Here is a 22,617-nt window from a genome sequence, read left to right on the forward strand (position 1 = left end):
TTTTTTTTTTATATCACTGAACAACATTCGGAAATTGGCATGTTTCGATATATCTCATATATCACAGGGGGAAATGTTCTTTCTTTTTTTCTTATTTTCTTTTCTTCTTATTTTCTTTTTTTCTTTTCTTCTTTTTTTTTCCCCTTTTGAGAATTTCTTCCCGCCAAGTTGTAAGCAAGCTTGAAAGAAACTACAAAACAAAAAAAAAATCGTAACTGAACTAACCGGTTGGTAACTGTCGTTACACAAAATAAGGTGAGTACTCACCTCGGAGAAGGGGGAAGGAGGGAAATTGACAACTTCGGAGGCCAGTTGGAAGGATGACCGCCCATTATGCACAATTTAGGATTACACAAGAATGTGCACGTAGGAGGTGAGGGGATGCAGCAATATGCTTATGCAAAAATATTTTTTCACATGCAACATGTGCATGCTGCGCGTGCATGCGTCCTCGGCTCACTCCACGCTCATCCATACACTTTTCCTAACGAACTGTTGCGTTGCCCCTAGCTTTTAAGTATCGCAAAAATGTTCCTTTTTTTGTGTGAACATTTGGGAAAAAATTAAAAAAAAGAAACGAAGCAAGCACAATAATGTAACGGTGAATAGTAATTATACGCTTGGTTTAAAAACCTTTTTTTTTTTTTTTGTTATCACAAAATAGACCTAAATTTTATCTCTTTTTTTTTTTTTATCACAAAATAGACCTAATTTTTATTTATTTTTTTCTATTTTATCACAAAATAGACCTAAATTTTATCCCTTTTTTTTTTTTTTTTTTCTTTCTTTTCATTTTCCCACTTTCGCGCATCAACACATTGACGCTTTTCTGTTGGAGAACATTGCCCCTTTTAATTCTACAGATTAAGTTGCTACTCGCTCGTGCAGCATATAGGGCACGTTAAAAATTATTCCTTCTTTAACCCCTTTTTTTTTAAAATCCGTGTTAGCCTAAAATTGGGGGGGAAATCCCACACCATGAGGGGGTTATTTTTTTGCTCCTCAATCTGATTTATCAGTTTAGGGCATACCTCATTTAGGGCATACCTCATTTAGGGCATATTTCATTTAAGACAGTATATCCTCTTTTTTTTTTTATTCCCCTTTTCACCGTGGATTCCCGTCTTTCGTTGCGAATCGCCGATTTGGGATACATTTTTTTTTCAAAGAGTTGTCGCCTGAGTGCAGGTTCGCAAAAGGAGCGCTTAGTCAACAAAGTCGGTAAAGGCAAATGAGAGTTAACTAAGCACAATAGCAGAAACGAAACCCCGTGTGCACAGCTGCAGCGTGGAAACACACACGTATGTACGGTATGTATACATTTAGAGAGAGCCCCACCTCGCCAATTCTCTTCTGACGTGTGAGAAGACCCATTTCTTCCCTCCAATTAGCGCGCAATGCAGTGGATACTCTTTTTTTTTACCTCAGAAGTAGTACGAAATTTGTTGCATCAACCCCATCCAGTTTTTATCCAATTTACAATTTTTGCAATCAACAAAAATGTGATGAATTCTATTCCCATAATGGTTAATCAAATCTTTGATTTTGTACTTAACGAATACCTGATTTTTTGTGGCTTCATCTACACTGTCCACATCATTAAAGGTGTTAAAGACTAACACCACACAGGACGCTTGCAGACATTCATCGTTCAGTAGAAGACTTATCAGTGAATTATTCTCTCTCAAAATTTCATCCGATATGTCCATTATGTTAATAACGTACAAAATTGCGTTCACTTTTACGTTCCGATAAATCAGTTGCCAAATGCTCCTCATCTGCAGGGGGGAAAATAAAAAGTGAGGAAATCATAAAGGTGAGGAAATCATAAAGGTGAGAAAATCACAAAGGTGTGACAAAAAAGGGGAAGAATAAACCACACACCATTTTTGTTGCATACTTGGACGCAAAAAAAGAAAAAGGATAATGAGAAAAAATAAAATTCACTAATGGTTACTAACTACTGGATTCCCTGACATGTCCCAAAAACCGATTCTCCCATTTACCCATTTAATCTCCTCGTAGTGGTAAGATATGGTTGGTTCCATGTGCGAGGTGATGTCTGTCCATTCTTTCGCAGGTATCGCGGGGGGAAAAAAAAAAAAAAAAAAAAAAAAAGTTGCACACATTTAAGTCATTTTAATTTCTCCCTTTTGCCTATGGCAGAGGGGGTAGAGGTTGTCCCGACTGCTCAACGTAATTCATTTTTTTGACCTGATCCACATGTCTCTTTCACGTGGGTATGTCCCAATAACGGAACACCACACAGCTATACACGGCAACACCCTCGTTTCAACCACAAAAATGCCAAGTCACACTCACCTGGAATAAAATTATGATACAGTAGCGTTGTTTTGCCCGACCCGTTAAGGCCCAAAATTAAAATGTTGTACTTTTTTTCGGGCGCTTTGTTTTTCCCCCTGGCGCGGTCGTCAGTTAGGAAGGTCATTTTGTTCGCAGCGTTCCCCATTTTGTGTGCAAGCGGGGAAAAATAAAAAAAACGTACTTATGAACATGTATACATAAATGCATATCCTCGCTAGACGCACTCATCGCAGGGGACCCCCTACGCGCTCATTTGTGTACCCCTCTGAAATGGGTGAGTCCAATCTAAAAAGGGAGTTTAAATCGACTGAGCCAAAGTTTAGCATTCCACCTGTCCGTCAGCGCGCCAGCTTTCAAATTTGAAAATCGTTTCAGTCTTAGAGGAAGGCCACCAAGCGGATGCCGAGCAGATGCCAAACGGTTGCCAAATGGACGGCCGAACGGACGCACAAATACATGCCCCAAATTTGCGAACTTAAAAAAAATTATTTCTCGCACTTGAAAAAATTAAACAAAAAATAGTGAGAATGAATAAATGCACATACTTACCCAGCAAATGGACACATCGGGGACGCTTTATACGTCCAAGAAGTTACTTTTTTTTTTTTTTTTCCTACACGCGGAGGGGTCAACTGTGTGCACAGTTACACATATGCGCGCACGTACTGCCAGAATTGCGCGAGCAAACTTATGTTCCAATGAGTGATCATTATGACACATAAAAAAAACGAACAAAAGAGCATACTTAAACGAACAAATAATATGTCATTTGGTATGCTTAATCATCCCCTTTTTTTCGTGTATGAACGGTTTTCCCTTTAAAGGGAACTTCGCCGTTTCTCTACATGTCTTCTCATTCTCCTATTCACGTATGTTCGTAGTTTCCACCTTTACAGGGAAAGTATAAGTCATTTTTTTTTTTTGCTACGCATGCGCCCTGAGTAATGCATGCGATAAAAGGCACACACGAATAGATAATAAGTATATATTTGTGCATATCTGCCTCAAACTGACCTTTTGTGCGCCCTTCGCCCGAGCTTTATATTTTCCTCCATGGGAATGTTCTCTCCAGCTAGACTTGTACATCGTCGCTGCGGTCGAGTTGATTTTGACCTTCATTCGTTCCCCCAGCTGGATTAATTCAACAATGGTCAATTATCCCCGTAATCATTCTTTCGTGTACGCCTTCAAAAAAAGGCACGAATATTACGCATTTTTTTTGGTGACAACTACAGGTAGAAAAACAACATGTCCTCTTTGCCTAATAAGTATGAATCATTTTGTTGCCCCCTCCACACCTCGAAATAATCGCTCGCATAAAAAAATTACGGTCATAGGGTTTTGCTCTTATTAAGTTGGGTGCTCTCTTTTGGTCTATGAATGGGAGGGGTTCCGGCTTCTCCCACGGTCTCCCTTTCGTTACTTCGCTTGGAAAGTTCCTCCTCCTGTTCATTGGGCTCGGCATCGCACTGGTTCTCCACGGCACAATTTTGTTCTTCCACCGTTGATTCCATCGCCGCTTCCACGTCCTCTTCCACCGCTAGTCCAACCGCTTGTCCCACCTCTGCGTCCGCGTCCTCCTTGTGTGTCTCTCCATCCTGTCCGCCCCCGATGGCGCCCTTCCCCCTGTGGCCTGTCCCCTCTATCGAATACCCCATTCGCGCTTTGCCCCTTTGCAAGAAATAACCTTCCAGCATTTTATACTCACCTCCCGTCAATGCAAATCGCTTGCTATTCAGTAAAAGCTCCATTAGGGATCCCATTAAATAGACAAAATTCTCGTCTCTCTTTTTAAGCAGCATCTCGAAGTTGTCCTCTGCGTATTGCAGCAAGGAGTGTATTTTGTTATGCAAATTATCTTCATCAAATTTTGTGTCGTACCTACTATTATCTACGCAGATATCGTGAAAAATGGCTTCAATGGGGACCACATCCGAAGCGCCTTCGCTAGCTGTTCTCTTTACAACATTAATTAAAATGTAAAGGAAGTTATTTAACTCGGTCATACTAGGGTTCACATGAAAATTTAGCTTTTCCAGAAACTCTTTTTCATATTTTAAATTAGTTAAATGAACAAAGTGGAACAATTTTTTTTCATTTATGAACTCCCTAAACAAGCCACTATTAGCGTTGTAAAGCTGAGCAATTTGTACATGTCCCCTAAACTTCAATCGAACTTCTTTCATTCCTCCAAAAATGTTCATCAGGAATTCCCCGTAGCGATTCTCCAAACCTTCCACCTCATTTCCGTCACACACATTATGATGGATATTTCCAGAATATTTTTCTCTCCTAACTTTTGTTTGATCTTCTTTTTTTTCCATCATGTCTTCATACTCCTTGTAGATAAAAAGCACAATGTAGTGAAATAGATCCTCATCATTGCAATCTTGTACTACTTGTAACAAAAAATTAGCGATGATGTCATACCCGCACCAGCATTCGATGTTGATGTGTTTCCAGTACTTTACGCTAACGTTGGAGTGGTGCAGAAAAGTATGCTTCATCAGTGTGTTCGTTTCGTTGTTGCGCGTTGTTGAGAAATTATCCCCTTTTGTACTTCTATTCAGGGGTGAGGCCTCCGAAAGGACGTCCACCTGATCAGCGCCACTTTGCGCAGCATGTCCTTCTTCTTTATTACCTTCACGCAAATCTGTAACTGGTACCCCATTTGCTCCATTAGTAGTACCCCCCCCACGGGGATTCATATAACTTCCGCTACGTCCGCTTCTTCCGCTACTTTCTGTACTTCTGCTTCTTCCTCTACTTCCTCTACTTCCGCTTCTTCCTCTACTTCCGCTACTTTCTCTACTTCCTATACTGACGTGTGGTCCCTTGAGCTTCGCTCCCATGTCAGTCCCCTCCTCGCTGGTGCTACTACCCATACGCAGTTGCGACAGTACACGCGAGAACAACTGCAGGTGATTCGTACACACCACAACGTACCTCCTATTCTTGTTTGCCAAATTGATGTATGCAAAAAAATTTAAAGAATAAAAAATGGGCAGAGCTTTAAAATAAGAAATATTATTACTATTAAATTTTATGGTCGAAAGAAAAGCAAGCAGGAGAAAATCCATGTCCTCCGTGTTGAGTGCTGACCAGTTCAGATAGTCCCCATTTCGATATAAGGACAACATAGCATCTTCATAGTCATTTATTAAGTACTGTCTAAAGATGGAACTGTCTGACATGATGGGGTGCATTTTTTTGTAGCCCAATAAATATAAAGTAGCCTCCATGCGGGGGTCTCCGAAGTGAAAGCTGAGAATGTTTTTTATATCGTTCCAGCTGTGCACATACATATACGCCTTCTCCGCCTTGTTCGCCTTGTTCACCTTCTCCGCCTTCTCCGCCTTCTCCACCTTCTCCGCCTTCTCTGCATTCTGTGCTGCCTCGTCAAATGTGATGAGCAGGCGGAAATTGTTCAGCGTGTGAAGGACGTTCTTGTAAGGCTGCCCACTGCACAGCTCGCTTATCATGTCGAGGAGGAGTCTACTATAAATGATGACGTTTGCGTCGTAGGCGATTTGTATGCAGTTATACAGCCGAGCGTTATTAGGGTGTTGGTTTTCTTCCCCTCTGAGATGATATTCTGTATGCTGACGTGGGTGGCATGGCTCCCCCTTCCCATGGAAGCTCACCAAAGCGTCGCCCTGGTCACTATCAAGTCCATCACCAGTGTCATCGTTTCCATCGAGTGGAGAGCAAGGGTGAAAAATGGAAGGATACAAATTATGCCTCAGCACGTGGGACAAATTACTAAAACTCAGATTTACCACAATTTGGGTCTCCAGGAGGAGAGACAAAATTGACGAGGAATAAAAATGGACGTTTATAAACGTCACGCTGTCTAAGTCAAACAGATAAAAATATTTTGATGTGTAAATTTTTCCATTTTCGTCATACTTAATCAGGTGAATGAAATCATAATTGAAAAATTCTTCCGTGTCGAAGTTGCTGTTCTTAATTTTGAGTAGGTTATCCGTGCATATGGGGACCACGCGATTTGTTTCCCCCTTCCAATAATCATCCTTTTGGGGAAAGGAACACCCATCAGTTTCGCCGCACTCCAACGTTTTAGCGTCGTCATTGTGATCATCCCCAATTAGGTCAACATTCCCATCGTGAGAATAGCGTCCATCCATATCTCCCTCATCGCATTTGGTCTTGAGTGTCTCCTCTTCATTACTCCCACAGGAGTTTCCTTCCCTTTCCCCCGTTAGCCTTTCCTTTCCGGCAATGATGGAGGACTTCTCCCCAGGGAACCCCCCACTAGGGAAAGCCCCACCAGGGAACCCCCCACCAGAAGGTAAGAATCCTTCCAACTTCATCTTCAAATACGATGTGCCATAATTCAGGATGACCAAGAGAGGTATGCATTTTATGTCCTTCACCAACGTGTCATACAATTCATGCTTCTTAAAATCGGAGAAAATATAATCCAGAAAATATATCACCGTGGAATAGTTCTTCTCACTCAGACATTCCTTCACAAAATTCAGGTAAATGGAAATATATTTTTTTATTCTATTTCTTAAGTAACATGGTGTTAGATTGAGAACTTGTTCTGGTATCTTCTCGTCATGAGTCCCTGTTTTGAGGGCATCTTGATCGTCCTTCTTTTCCTTCATGTATGCGGAAAGGTCCTCGCCAGCACATCCGCTGGTAAGGGACTTTGTCTCCGAACCCATGTGCGCCCCAGCCTCCCTCATGGAACTAACCATTTTGTGCATATGCACAATGTTGTCAATTTCGTAGTAGGGCAGGAGAACGGTGAGGCCCAAATCTAGAAGGAAGAAGGTGATATGGTTCAAGTACTTGCAGAAGGGGTAGACATTGACGCAGTCGTGCATCCTGGACCAGTACAGGGCGTAAATTTTTTCCTTCTTCTTCAAGCAAGGCAAAATTTGAAGTTCTGGGCAATTTAAAAAAACATTTTTAACAACTGAACAGAAAAAGTCATTCTTGTCATATTTTTTGGGAATAAAATTAAGATACTTGGTCTTAAAAATTTGATATATTTCGCTAAAATTTTTGATGTCCCTTTTGTCTACTTTGTATATGTAGTCTAGGGTTACGCTGTCGTTTCCCTCCTTCGGGACGTTGCGCGCATTTTCACCATTCGGATGGTCCGTCCGGCAGGCACTCGTCATGCTGGCCATGCTGGTCATATTGCTCACCTTCCAGCTATGCATACTGCGCATGGTGTGTACGCTGATCATGCTAGTCATACTAGTCATGCTGCTCACGTCGGCGCTGCCAAGGCTTCCCATGCCGCTAACTGTGCTAACCGGGCCAGTTATACCCACCCCGCTCGCGACGTGCCTTTCCGCCAACTTTCTTTTAACCCATTTCCCCTTAAATTTGTACAGTACCTTATTCGAATCATGCTTCAACAATTTCTTCACTGCATTCCTGTGGGCCAGCTTCAAAAAGTGTTCATACAAAATGGAGATCTTCTTTAGCACCCCCTGCAGGTTCTCCCCATTTTTCAGTTTTTTCAAATTGCAGACATTATTGTCGAATAAGTTGCAACATATATGCATAGGTAAGTTGTCTATATTTGAAACAATGTGAAAATTTTGGAACAGAAAATGTTTTCGGAAAATTTGGTAGTGCTCGAAACAAATGGCTATGCGGACGTCGTGCAGCAACCCGATGATCCATCTGCTCGATTTACTTCCGTTGTATATTTGGCACTGAAGAAATATTTCCAAATTGTTGCAGTTCGTTTCGTCTAAGGATAACTGTTCCCCTTTATTCTGCCCCCAATTGTGTAATTGCTTCTTCTTCGCGGCGTTGTAAAATTTTTCACGCAAATGGAAATGATAATCAGACATGCAGATCCCTAGGCTTGTGGCATTTTCAGCTCGCCCCCCTTTTTCATTTATTTTTATAATATCCAATTTTAGAAGATTTTTTGAAAAGAAGAAAAACTTTTCACTATATTTTTTGCACTCCAAAAAGACCCTTTCAATCATCTTTAATATTGACAGCTTCTGTTTATTGTACAGGCGAATGCATATGATTTGGTTTTCCCCCACGTTTGAATATTTTCTCTTAATTTCTGTTCGCTCTATGGGATCATGTTCCACGTCACTGATAGAAATTGCTCCTAGTGGGTATTCCCCGCTTCCCATTTCGGTTGTCTGTTTCACATAATATTTTTTCTCTCCCCACAGGGGTACCTCCTTTCTTCTGCTTGCACTTCCCATTTTGGACTGTTTCCGCAGGTAGCCATTTTCCTCCCATTTGTTCTTTTCATCTAGTCGAAAGTAGTTGTAAAAGAATATATTTTTGGCTAGTTCTTCATCCTTTTTGCTTAGAATGTGGTTTTTTTTGTATAGGACCCTTTTGTGGCTCTGCGTTGGTGCGTCTACATTTGGGGGCACGCGCGTCTTGCTTCTCCCAAGGTTGTCACCGTCATTTTGAAGGGAATTTGCTTGATCCCCACGGCCCGGCGATTTTTTCCCATTCGGGAATTCCGCTTTTGGTGGTCTGCCATCTGGTGAACTGCCAACTGGTGGTCTTCCAACTGGTGAACTGCCAACTGGTGGTCTTCCAACTGGTGAACTGCCAACTGGTGGTCTTCCAACTGGTGAACTGCTAACTGGTGGGCTCCCACTCGGTACTTCCTTCACTCGGGTATTCAGCTCATCTGGGTTAGTCCAACTCTGCTCATCGCTGCACTCCTTGTTGGTCCCCTCCTCGGTGCGCCCACTGTTCTCCATCTCATCGCTGTGCCTTGAACCCCACTCCGAGATGCAGCTCCCATTTTGAATTAGCAAATAATCCAGGACGCCGGAAAGGTTCTCAAAAAGGTAGGAGCAAATCAAGTCGTTGCACGATTTTAATGACTCTAAGTTATTCGTGTCTGCATTGAGGTATTCCTTGTTACGCACTACATTGTGAGCATCGGCAAACGAAAATAGTTCGTCATTTGTGATTAGTAGATTCTCATACTGTTCCTTCTTGATCTTTATGTACAGACAGAAGCAAGTCCTTTTGAGAAACACTTTGGGAATTGTGTCCGAGCTGAAACTTCTTTTATCTGCAATCAATTTTATGTCCAAGCATCCTATGTCGTCTAGAAAGTAGATCAAGTTTTTTATTTCCCTAAATAGGATATTATCATTGAGTTCATTCCCCTTCTGGGGCTCTCTTTTTTTGGTCCCATTTGTGCTTACAAGAGTTCCATTTTGGGGAGGTAACAATTTGGGCTCTCTCTTAACAGTGGGTGCTATTTCTTTTTTTATTTCTCTCCTCAGTTGTTCCTTTTTCTTCTGTTCGATTAGGTAGGACGTAATTTTTTTTTTACTCTCCTCCTGGTTGTTTATACCAATTTGTGGATTTTTCCCCACTTGGATTTTTCTAGCCTTGCTAATGGTGCTCGCCTGTAGGGTAGTCTTCACTGTTTTGTTTTCCCCCAGTAGGAGACTTTTTATGGGCCCTTTTTTGATACTATTCTGGTCCCCCTGGTTGGAACCGCTTTTATGCGTTTTCTGTGTTTGCTGCGTTTTCTGTGTTTGCTTCGTTTTCTGTGTTTGCTGCGTTTTCTGCGTTTTCTGCGTTCCTCTATTCAGTTCGGCACTTTCCTTTTCCCCCCTTTTCGGAACATTCAACAAATCAATGATGTTCTCCTTCACGTCCCTATGCACCACGTTACTTTTGTGTGAGTTGTTATTATACAATAGGGGGGTACTCAAATAGGTTAACTTCTCCTTCCTCACCAAAAGGTATTTGTTATTTGGAAGGTAGATGCCATCGAAGCAGGGACATTTCAACTGAGGCTTTGTCTTCTTATCTACTTGGTTCAATTTTTCCAAAATTGGATCCTTTTCATTCTCCACCATCTGTAAGTTTTCATTTTTTTCCTTTGTACACAGAGGTACCCAATCACAAACTGACATATCAATTATATTCAACGTGTTGATGTATGATATTTTTAGAAGTCCTGATAGGTACACGTTTTGTTCATTTTCTCCCTCAGGTTGATTTCTTTTCTCGTTAAGGTTATCGTCTTTCTCTTCTGGGGGAACCAATTTGTTCTTCAGTTTGGCGACAATTTTGTCCAGGATGCTAACCAGCTTGGAATGCTTCAGCCTTCCCTGCACGCAACTGAGTTCGACCAAATTGGGGTACTTCATTCTGTACAGTTTGGGTAGTTCGCACAGGAAGAGGTTGAAGGGGATGGTATTCTTAATCGAGAATACGTCCTTCGCGTTCCATAGTTTGTTCTTTATATAAATGAACTTATTTCTTTGGACAAAATCGATTAACATGCGATATTCACCTTGTGGGGAGGAGTCCCCCACACCCCCCTCTGCGCCACCCGCTGCGCCACCCGCTGTGCCACCCGCTGCGTCACCCGCTGTCCCTTCCGCCGCGGCATTTCCGGAGACGACTAGTCCTTCCCTCGACTTGTGCCGAAGAATGTACTTCTCCAAATGGTCATATATATCATCGTAAACCTTGGACACATTCTGAAAGCACATATTTTTGGAACTCCTACAGAGCAATTCCAGGTGGCCCAGAACCTCAGCCAAGGGAGGACTTTTCTCCAACTGCAGTAGGTTCCCCAATTCGGGAGACACAGTCAACTTCTCCAAATGGTAACATTTGCTCTTTAAAAAAATTAGGTTGAAATATTTCCTATCATACGCATCACATATTTTGACAAAATCCTTGTCCTTCTGGTCATTTCCGTGGTCGTTTTTGTTTTTTCCACAGGAGTCCCCGCTTTTATGTACGTCACGCTTTGCGGTGTTAGAGATATTTCTGGGTGGATTGTTGTTAGTCTCCCTTAAGGGGCCAACACTGATGCCCCTACTGGCATGGGTGGCACCATTGGCACTGCTCGAGGTGACCTCCGTTTTGGCGACCCCCCTTTTTGGATGATCCCCATTGGGTGCCCCTCTAACGACGGCCTTTTTACTCACCGCGCTCCCGCCTTCTACCGAAGCATCCCCCGTGGGGGGAAAGGCATAACTAAAGTGCTTGCTCCGGTACAGTGGCATGAAAAAACGCTCCCTACATTTTTGCAGCACCAGGGGGTCTCCCAAATGGTGGATATTTTTTTCTAGCTGAAAGATTATTTTGTTCAAAACTTTTAATTTACTATCGAACAAATTTACGCTACGATATAGTTTTTCCAAATCGAGAAAAATATCGTTTATGTCGTCATTCAGTTTGTACTGCTCTTCGAGGATGGTCAGACCCAACAACTTCATCTTTTCGATCCCCTCCTCCTTAACTTGCTTCACCAAATGGAAATTTAACAGGTTTTCCCTCCCAATGCAATTTTTTTTTTTTGTCTGTTGGGTGTCGCACTTCACATGGGTGTCTCCATGAGATTTATTTTCCCCCTCCGTAGGACTCCAACTTCCATCATTTTTGCCTTCTCTCATGTTGAGTGCTACCCCATTTTCACTACAATCGTGATTGTCTACCCCGTAGAAATCTTCTCTGTCAAGGGGGTACACCAATTCGCTTAGCCTCTTACACTCTTTTTCTTCATTTGGGAAACAAGGCAAATTTTTCAGACATGTAAATACGGAGTGTTCCCCCACCTCCAACAGATGGGATAAAATGGGAACCCAATTTTGGAACTGAACATAGACAGCATTGTGTATGACTACTTCGCACAAAAATTTATTTGTCCTATTTTGATAAGTTTTCTTCACCACTTCATCATCTATGTTATGTTTATCCGCTCGTCTGAATTTATCAGGGACATTTTCTATATACAGCAAATTTCGCTTACAAATTTTCGCAGCCAGTACGTTTTTTTTTTCCTCACATAGGGTATTCAAATAGCTGAACAAAGCGTTCTTCACCCGATCGTCAAAAAAGAGTAAATTTTTTACTCCGGAATGTTTTACAATGTCGGAGATGCAATTCTCAAAAATAGTTTTCAAGTCGTACGGAACGAATACACATTCGGGGAATCCCATCCACTGATGTCCATTAAAAAAAAGTTTGAATTTTTTCTCTTCTTCAAATAGTTGTCTGTACAGGCCGCAAAAAGTATTAGCCTCTAAAGAGTCTGGAAAATGGAACGAAAAATCATATGCACTGCAGGATAGGTTTAGCTCACGGAGGAGTAGCAAAAATTCCATGTAAAGATCACAAATGGCAGTTGCTCCCCACCCCTTTGTGATATCCGCCATTTGGATTTTCCTTTTACTCTTCGATTTTATAAGCATTGGGACGACACCCTGCACGGTGTGTATGTAGCTTGGCCAATTAACACCTCCCCCTCTTTGGAACGCACCAATTTCGCTACACTTTTGTGATCTTTCTCCCATTTGGTCACTTACATACATAAAGTATATTTCTTCCCCTTGGCTGCTACTTCTTATCGCATTCGCATGAAGAACATACTGGGTGATTTCGTCTTTGTACTTATGGCGCACAGTAACGTAGGGGACTTTATTCACTAAGTGTGTTTCCCCTTCCAAATGTGAAATGGAAATACTGTTCTCGCTCCTCTCCCAGGTGCAAACCGAATGACCATTCATCTGAACTTTAAACGTTTCTACCTTCCGCGATAGGAGCATAAATTCGGTTGTGACTTTTATTAACTGCTCGAAAATTTGGTGCGTACACACCTGCGAAGTGAAGGGAAATTTTAGGAGAGTCCCCGAGAAGGAGCTGAAACTTCCCATACCCAAAGCTTCCAAAATTTGTTTCAACTTAGAGTTGTTTCCATTGTCGTTATAAAAGGATGCATTAATCTTCGCTACTTCGACGTCCTCTTTTACCTCTTCATCGATAGAGCCTCTACATAGTATTAGCTTCTCCTTGGAGATTTCTACAGTGTTGGCACATACTGCTCGCTCATATATGTCTACCCCTAACGCGCTTCTTACCAATTCGGGGTCAAATACGACATTGTAAAAAATGAACATCTCACCACAACTCGATTGTTCTTCACCCATTGGGGATTTGTGTGCACTTTTCTGTTCGCCCACATTTTTTTTGTGTCCAAATATGCCTCCATGAGGGTTATTGGTCTCTCCCCCTCCTCCCGAATATTGGGTATTTAAAAAGGGAGTATGTCCTTCTCTACGGGGAGGAACTTTCTCCTCATTGGGTACTCCTTCCCTTGCGACATTGTCAAAGTAGTCAAAAATGAAGACATGAAAATGGCTAGCTCCTTCATTTGAGGCATCCACGTATTGTAAAACATTTATATATTCATTAATTTCTTTATTTTTTGCAAACACATTCGTCACGTTTTTGCATCCATATACCTTTATATTGTTCATATTTTCCGACTGTTTTGTTCTAGCTTATCTTTTCAAAAAAAATGGGGGAAGAAGCGCTGATGTTGTCTTGTTACGCTGTTCGGGGGGTGCAGGTAGCGAGCCGATCGAGAAGCTAATTGTACAACTTTGAACGTGGGAAAAAAAAAAAAAAATTCAGCCGAACAGCTCAATTCGAATATGCAACATAATTATGCCTCCAAAGGAAACTAAAACTGATGCGGTTAACACGGTTCCGTGTGTTTGGTTACTGAAGGACGAGCTTTTCCACTCCCCATGTGTGCATAATTATGCGTTCACTTGTGAGTATATACATATATACGCGTCCACGAGGGTGTGGAAAATGGGAACACCCCTTTTTGCTAAGCCAAGAAAAGCACTGTTCTTGTCACTTTTTTTTTTTTTACATTTTTGCGTGTTACGCGAATGGGGTGGAGAAACAGTACCATAGCGCGCGCGTGTACATATGAACACACAAATGTGTGTGTACATATATATGTGTCGCAAAAGGCACCAATCATACAACGCAATTTGCAACATTTGAGCTAGGGAAAATACCGGCATTTTGTGTCCAAATGACCACTCCCGGAATTGCAAAGATGTCTTTTTCAATGACAAATGAGAAGGATAAACAAACTTTCAACATTTCTGTTGTGCGTATTTTCCCCTTTTACATTTTCGCCGCTAGAACATTTTAGCACTGTTCCGTATTTTTTTTTTTTTTTTTTTTTTTTTTAGTTCACTTCGCTTTTGTTAAAAAATCATGCTTGTGTAGTGTGTAACGTATATTTTCGCTTTTGTAAAAAATCATGCTTGTGTAGTGTGTAACGATTTTTTTTTTTTTGCGCGATCGAGGTTTGAAAATTCTCATCCCTTTTTTACGTATTTGTTTGCATACCTGTGTGCATAAAAAGGGTGTTGTCACTCAACAGGGATAGCAAAAGTGAAGGGCAACACATTGAAGAGCAACACATTGGCCCTATCCCTTTGGACCACTTTGTCCTAAGGAGGCGTGCGTGAGAAAAGCGCGTCAAAAGTTGCATGTGCATGCTGTGGGGAAGCTTTTCCCATTTTTTTTGCAAAAATTGAAATTTGCCCTATGCACACGATGATGAAAGGGGGTAACTTTCAGAAGGACAGTGCTTTTATTAAAACTTTACTCGTCACGTGAAAATTGAGGGGGTCCATCAAAGTTGAAATAGGCATTCGTAGAGCCTTACACAACCTGTAAAAGTAGTCAACCTGCCCATGGTGCTAATTGGATTTCATATTCCCTTTCTACTACTCATTTAGTGTGTGCCCTCTTAATGGGCGAACCCCATTTTGGTTATCCACACACGGCAAATTTAATAACACCTTAAGGGGGATAAAAATTGGTGAAGAGACATTGAACATGTTGCCACCCCATTTGGGCTGCGTATCAATCGGGGACATACCAACAGTATACCTTCGCATAGTTTAAAAAAGACAAACGTTCGAGGGGAGAAGAAAAAAATCATTTCATAATTGAATAGGTTAGATGATGGTAAAAAAAAAAAGAAAAAAAATCGTTTAATCTAACATAAACACAAATTCATATTTTGTAGCATTTAAAAAAAAAATTAGTACATAATTATAAATATTAACTATCGAAAGATTAAAGTAAATCATTAAATGTACTGAAATTATGCTTGTGAAGATATAGACGGAGGGGGGGAGAAAAGCAGTAGGTGTGCAAAGGAGCTGATTTGTACATGGGTAGGAGCTTATGAAATGTTTAAGTGAAGACATAGTGTGCGAAAATTAATGTGTGGTGTGTTGTGTGTGATGTCTGATGAGTTATGTGTGATACCTGATGCGTTATGTGCCATGCCTGATGCGTTATGTGTGACGCGTGATGCGCGGCGCGAGAAGCCTGAAGCGTGGTGCGAGGACGGAGGCCCGACGAAACAATAAAAAGGAGAGTATATACAAAAAAACCATTTACACAAAACAAATCATATATGTAACAAAAAAACAAAAAATAAAGAGTGGCAAAGGAAGGAAGTGAAAGAAATAAAATGATAGGGAGGAAATTCATCGCTCAACATATAAACGTGTTGGCAAGTTATACAGCCCGCTTTTTTTTCTTTTTATTTTCTATGCCCACAGAGTATATATATGCACACAGCACATCTTGAAGATGCACCGAAAAAAAATAAAAAATAAAATATGAGAAAAATATACACGCAACGGTTCTTCTACTTTGCTCGTGCTCAAGTTCCCACGTAAAGACATACACCTTCAATAAAACGATAAAACAGAAAATTAAAGTAAAAAATGCTCAACAAGGATGCCCACTTTCTTTCGCTCCCTCTTTTGAAAGGATCTACAGCAGCGATGCATGTGGGTTATGCCCGTTGAGAAAAGTCCCGTTCTTCTCTTCACAAGAAAAAGGCCTATACCCCCTTTTTGCCTCTTCGCAATGAAAGTACTCCACTTCTACTTTCTATCCCTCACTGCAAATTCAGCACCGACCGGCAAGGGTACTTCAGCAACTCGTAGTCGTAGGACTGCACCGAAAAGCAGGACTGCATAAAAATGACTAGCTTCTCCAGCGCGCAGTCTACACTGACCTCATTTCCCCGTATCTCCATTAAGCGCTCCGTAAAGCCTTCATGCACCTGTACGTATAAATTGCCCAATCGGACGTCCGCCCCACACTCCTCCTTAATTATTGCCATTCTCTTGCACCCATCAGCCAATAACTTCTGCACACACTCAAACGGAGCGACCAAATATATGCAACATTTGGAAGAAGACATTTTGGAGTTCACATAATGGTATAGCAATTGACATGCTCTTAAAATACCAAAAATATTTCCTTTTAATAAAAATACATGACTGTCAGCAAATCCTGGAAACCAAACATCCTTTGCACTTTTGTATACTGAAATGTGAAGAGACGATTTAATCGTTTTCACGTGTATACCCTTGGGACCCATAAAGGAGCCACTAATGTCTCTCTGAGCAGCTATTTTTAATTTCCCAATGGAATTATTTGTATAGGCCAAATGAAATTTTTGTATGGAAATCTTCGTGTCGTAATTGTATTTCTCCTTATCATTTAAAATATTCTGAATGTACCTATTCGAATTCTCTGCACTTCCACAATCTGAGTTATTCGTATCGTCTTTATAAGTTGAGTAGTTACTAATTTCGTCATTTTTATTACTTAGACTATTTAATATCAGATTTTGTTTTTTCTTCAGTTGCATATTTTTCACTTCCGTCAGTTCCTTTTCCAGCTGCTTGTTCTTAAACTTGAGACTGTTTATAATGTTTTGCAGTTCTATAATTTTGTCATTTTTGACGGTCGATTTTGAATGATCCTCGAAGTCTTCATTTTCGTCCAGTATAAAATCGACATCGTTTTCGAATCGGTTCATGCTATCGGCTAAGTTATTCAAGTGATCGCTGTCCACTAGGTTATCGCAGATGTTCGTATTATTGTTGGGGCAGTTTGTGGGGCCTATGGCGGGGGGGATCATGCCTACTCCGATGCTAGCTCCGCTGTGCAGCGTACTGTTCAAGGGGCCATACTTCAGTTCGCCCTCTTGCACTTGGTTCAACTCGTTATATATATCCTCCTCAATATTTCTAAACATGTATTCATCTTTCCCGATGAGGTTCACATTGGTGGTGTTGTCATCCCCGTGAAGGTTTTTTATGTTGCCATAGAAGCATCTGCCATTAGGGTCATTCACCTGATCAACGAGGTTTTCCAGATTCGTCCCATTTTTATAAATGCCATTCTGCTGCTTGTTCATATCAAAATAGACGTTTTGATCACTCATGCAGCGATACACATTTTCGCCTGAATCCATTGGATGGTGGTACATACCCGATTGGTTATTCACACCAAAGTTGTTCACCTTACCGCTCAGATGAAACATATCGTCTTTCGCTTTGCTACTCATACTACCATGAATGGCCCCGAAGTTGTCATTCTTTACAGGGTAGTCACTTCTTACATTCTGTTTGTTAAAGCTAAAAAGGGGACTACCACCACCCATATCGTTTTTTCCCTTTTCAGATGTCAACAAATTTATTCTTTGAGCATTTTCTAACGGGTTGTTAGTAATGGGTAGGAAAAAGGACTCCTTCTTCTCATTACTTGCATGATACACAGGGTTGTTACAAGTAGACGGATTCAAAAATGTGCGATTTAAATTCATGGCGTTGACACTATTCAGATCACTTGCACCTGCGTACGAATTAAAGCTATTCCGGTTAACTATTAAATTATTGTTATCATACTTACTACTGCTAATATTTCTACTACCGTCGTTCATCCCCGATTGGAAGTATTTCCTCACATGATTTTTGTCCTTTCCATGTACGTTAAATATACTATTCATAAAGACGTTATCTGTGCCGTCATTTGAATTGGTACTAGCCAAATTTGTGGAGGCGAAATTTAAGAAGGCACTACTTTTCGACTTGTCATTTGTTCCTATTTCGCTTTTGAACGAGCAGTTGTCACTTTTGATGTGTTCATAACTCAACGGCTCCGAGTTGTACTCTGGCAAAATAAGCTTGTTCCTATATTCTGCGTTCACCAAGCCGTTGTTTTGACTGTCATTTGTGTTCATCTCACTCGCGACGGGGTTAATACTGTTTTGGTTTCCGCCATTACTATCGCTGGGATCGTTCCTACAAGTTCGGTTGCTCCTGTTGCTTCGGTTGCTCCTGTTGCTTCCGTCGCTCCTGCTGCTGGTGGTGCTATTAGTGCTGTCGTTGCTAAAATTACTGGCATTCTTTAGTTGCACATTTTCGCTGCTACTTATGCTGATACTCTGATCATTTGCGCTAATTTTTCGCACGCTTTTCTGATCCGTTGTGCTTTCCCTAGGCCGACTCTTTTGCACTATTCCGACCCCTTTGACGCTGCTCTTGTTGTTACTACTACCGTTGTTGCAATTTTTTCCACACTTCCCCGTAACGGACTCGCCTGTAGCATCACCGCTGATATGGTCATCCGGGCTGGTCTCTTCCTTTCCTTTGGTATTGCTATCCCCCCTTTTGGTTCTGTCTTCCAAAGTGCTATCATCGACCCTTTGCTTATTCATACTACCTTTTCCGCTTAAACCAGAGGAATGTACTGTCCCGCACTTTGTGCCGACCAACTCTGCGCCTTTTTTCGTCATCGCGTTGGAATAACTGCCACGAGAGTGCTTCTTCCCTATATGCTCTCCATCGGTATGCAAAGCTGAACCAACTTCATCATCTAGGTCATTTCTTCTCTGTGCACCTTTACTTTTGCTACACGCAAAGATGCTATCACTCGCGCTAGCACAATTCGTATTCATACAAACGTTATGCATTAGGTTCTTGCTGCTTCCCAAGCTGGTGGTATTATTCTCAAGTGAATGATCGTTATGGGTAATCCCTAAATGATTGTCATCCATAAGTGTGTGGTCATTATTACAGACATTATTTTCTTCGCTATTTAAGTTGCTATAAATGGTGTCATTATTTCTACCGCATGCGCTTTCCTCATTTGCACACTTTTCAAGTTTCCCAGAATGGGCATTCCCCCAATTTATACTTAAATTACTGTTATTCACAAAGAGCATATTATTATTGTTTATATTTTTTTTCACATCATCATTGTATTGATTGCTACTCTGAACCGTTGAGGAAAAACTTGACTTTTCGTCAAAATTTCTGGGTGCACTATAAATGGGGCTAGGAAAAGAGGTACTACAAGCACTATGTCCAAAGCTTCTGTCTGCACCGAGATTGTAACCGCTGCTACTGCTACCATGGTTAAAATGAAAGGAACTTCTTAACGTGCCTTTTCCATAAAATGAGTGCTGGTCGTCAATACCCAAGTGGGGATTCCCCTTAGGGGAAAATATTTCATTCATCTGTTCGTACTTCCATTCTTTTTCTTCCGAGTCGTCAAAGTTTAGGAAGGACATATTTTTACTCATGCTGCTTAGGTTGACAGAAAAATCTAGATCTTTCTGTAGTTGCGCCACGTTCCCTTCAAAATCGGCGCTCTTTTCGAAATAGCTCGCATTTCCAATGTCATCATGCTTCACGTTCAGATGCAGCAAGTTCTGATGCAGCGTGTTCTGATGTAGCGTGTTTTGATGTAGCGTGTTTTGATGTAGCGTGTTTTGATGTAGCGTGTTCTGGTGCAGCGTGTTCTTACCGAACAGATCATCGTCATAGTTGAGTTGCAGGTCGTCCTCATAATTGAGATGCATCTCGTCATCGTAATTGTAAGGCCCGATAACGCTTTCACAGTTTTTATGCACCTCGCTTTCGAAGTTAAACAGCCCAGTAGCTCCATCCTCGCAGCGTCTGCTCAAATCATCCCCATTTTCATTATCAAAATAATGGCCATTCTCGTCCAAATCATCATCCTCTTCCCCTCCATTTTTGTTCTTACTAGCAGCGTTATTGGCCGTGTATATGGTGCTGTCGGTGGCCATATAGCCAGGCTTCACACTTTGCACACTCTGCCCTGCGTACGCGTTTGTGCCTTTAAAATTTTTGTTCACCAATTCGGGAAGCTCGTCATCCATATCTCCTTTGAACAGGCTATCACCACTGCGAATGAAGAAGCGGTCTTTCTTAATGAACTTTAAATCTTCACTCTGGTTTTTTTTTACCTTCTTTTGTTGTCCTTCCATCGGGTGTGGAACTTTGGACGTGTCGAACGAGCTCTGGTTGTAACTCACGTGGTTGGATTGAACCGCATGACTGCTATGCTGCGCGTGATTACCATGCTGCGCGTGATTGCCATGCTGCACGTGACTACCAGGCTGCGCGTGACTACCAGGCTGCACCTGATTAGCATGTTGCGCATGCCTAGCGTAGTTCAAAATTTGCCCTTTGATTAAATTTTTGCCCTTAAATTTTTTTTCATCAATTACACCGCTGTCGCTACTCACGTTGACATACCCGCCACTACTGTCGGGGCCATCCTCTACATTCTCCTTAGGCATATAATTAGACGCACATTCCGAGTCGCCCCCATTGAAAACCTTTTCACGCTGATTATCATTACTCAAAAAGGGGGTGTAAAAGCTTCCTTTCCCGCTTTCCTTACTGTTGCTACTTATCCGGGTTGGCATATACTTTTTCAAATCGCTCGTTGGGTTACTTTTGACACTGGCAGACATTTTTGTATAATCCTCATAGCTTGTGTTATTGCTCATAGCGTCGGCAAGGTGGAGATCATCCCCCAGGGGTGTAGCAATACTCCCTGATTGAGTAACACCTACGTTATTCTTCATTCTGTTGCGATTGCCTTTGGCAGAATTGCTCGTGCCGGTCATCATAGCAGTCATCGTCGTGGCCACCGTAGCAGTAGTGCCACAGTTGTCAGAGACAGACTTATCATGATGATCCTTCCCCCTACCCATAAAATTACACATATCATCATTAAAACTAAAATTCTCATAATGAAATAATTCCATAGTGTTCTTCTCCCTCACCACATCATCATCCTTTCCCATTTCATCCATATTTAATCTTTTCAAATTTGCAAATAGTTTTTCAGATTTTATGGCGACTTCCTTATTTGCTAAATCATCCACATTTTTCGTTTTCTTCTTAGAGCTACCACCTTTCATGGGTGCACTATTCGCATTGCTACTCTCCTCCCCGATGGTCAAACCGACCATATTAGTACTGCCCATTTGGGCTATACTTTTCCATGAGGATGATTTCACATTGCTGCTGGTCGTACTTACACCTTCGTACACACTCCTCGAGCAGGAATTCAACCCACTGTGTGGGTGTTCACTCGGAGAGTTCGCACTGTTCAAATTGTGCATGCTGTTCACACTGCTTACGTGGTCGCAGCTGCGATTAGCAGCTCCCGTACCACTGTACAGCTCTCCACACCCATCGTAGTTGCAATTATCAATCGCTTTTATTGAACTGCCTCTCCTATTCACCCCTCCACTGTAGCACTCACTTATAATGCTACTCACGTTCGCTCCCTCAGTTACATCCTCCACGAAGTTATTCCTTCCTCCAAGCGAGTTATTCAAAAGTGTGTAGCCAGGATCTTCCACTGTATTATTCAAGTTGGGAATCATACAGCCTTCACTAAAATCTGTTTCCCCCTTCGTTCCTTCCACATTGCACACCGTTGGGTTGACAAAATTATTTTTACCAACCTGATCATCATGCTGAAGTGAATTTTCTCTGTCGCTTTCGTTATTCTTACTATCAAAGGTTGCACAGATATTATACCTGTGAGAATAGCTACTATCCATGGTTTCACTTTTATTCAGTTCATTAGCCATTCTAGATGCATCACTACTGATAAATTTACAATTATTTCCTAGGGAGAGATTTGCACGCTGTGAATTGTGCATGTTGACATTTTCACTCGGCATTTGTTGACTAATCGTCTTAGATTTTGTTTTCCCCTTTTCTTTCCTTTCCTTCTTTTCCTTCTTTTCTTTCTTATCCGTTTTATCCTTTTTATCTTTCTTGTCTTTCTTGTCTTTGTCGCTTCCCTTCAACGGTAAGTTATTCAAATCCAAGTCCACCTCCCGCAAAAGTCGGGGTACATTCGGCTGTTCACTTTTGTAATCCCCGTCCATTTTCTTCACCTCGTAATAACGAATTTGATTTTCGCTTAACAAAAATAAAAAGATTCCTCAATTTGTTAATTTCGGGATCATAATCTGGACTCTATTGCGAATCGATTTTTACTTTTTTTTTTTTTTTTTTTTTATTATTCTACTAATTCAAAGAATATCACTTTGGAGTGTTATATAATGGCGCATGAAGCGGGGGTGTGAAGCGAGCTTGTTTCACAGGACATGCACAGTCGCCTTTCTACACTGTCTTTACTAGATTACCCACAACGCATAAAGGTAATCGATGCACTCTCCGACATACACCCAGATGTAACGCTGCCTTCGTTTTGCACATACACTTTATACGAAAAGGGGCATCAATTCTTGTCAACCAGAATGAAATAGTGTTTAGCACTCAAAGCCACCACCTTCTTCACGTCAAATAAAAA

The 22,617-nt window shown here is 41.4% G+C and overlaps 3 protein-coding genes across 3 annotated transcripts; all 3 read right to left on the bottom strand.

Annotated features, from left to right (window-relative positions):
* Positions 1-1,410: 1,410 nt before the first annotated feature.
* PCYB_112080 (ADP-ribosylation factor-like protein) lies at positions 1,411-2,470 on the bottom strand (the record flags this gene model as incomplete). The annotated part of the gene is made up of 3 exons (XM_004223086.1): positions 1,411-1,778; positions 1,965-2,071; positions 2,323-2,470. 3 exons carry the CDS (start codon positions 2,468-2,470, stop codon positions 1,425-1,427), a joined length of 609 nt encoding a protein of 202 aa, XP_004223134.1. The 3' UTR covers positions 1,411-1,424.
* A 1,186-nt stretch (positions 2,471-3,656) lies between these two features.
* Positions 3,657-12,635, bottom strand: PCYB_112090 (hypothetical protein; the record flags this gene model as incomplete). Its single annotated transcript, XM_004223087.1, has 2 exons — positions 3,657-12,373; positions 12,515-12,635. The coding sequence occupies 2 exons, from the start codon at positions 12,633-12,635 to the stop codon at positions 3,657-3,659; spliced, it is 8,838 nt and encodes a 2,945-aa protein (XP_004223135.1).
* Positions 12,636-16,069: 3,434 nt separating this feature from the next.
* Positions 16,070-22,189, bottom strand: PCYB_112100 (hypothetical protein; the record flags this gene model as incomplete). The annotated part of the gene is made up of 2 exons (XM_004223088.1): positions 16,070-20,338; positions 20,417-22,189. The coding sequence occupies 2 exons, from the start codon at positions 22,187-22,189 to the stop codon at positions 16,070-16,072; spliced, it is 6,042 nt and encodes a 2,013-aa protein (XP_004223136.1).
* Positions 22,190-22,617: the final 428 nt, after the last annotated feature.

Source organism: Plasmodium cynomolgi, chromosome 11, assembly GCF_000321355.1.
Source record: "Plasmodium cynomolgi strain B DNA, chromosome 11, whole genome shotgun sequence".
Taxonomy (NCBI): Eukaryota; Apicomplexa; class Aconoidasida; order Haemosporida; family Plasmodiidae; genus Plasmodium; species Plasmodium cynomolgi.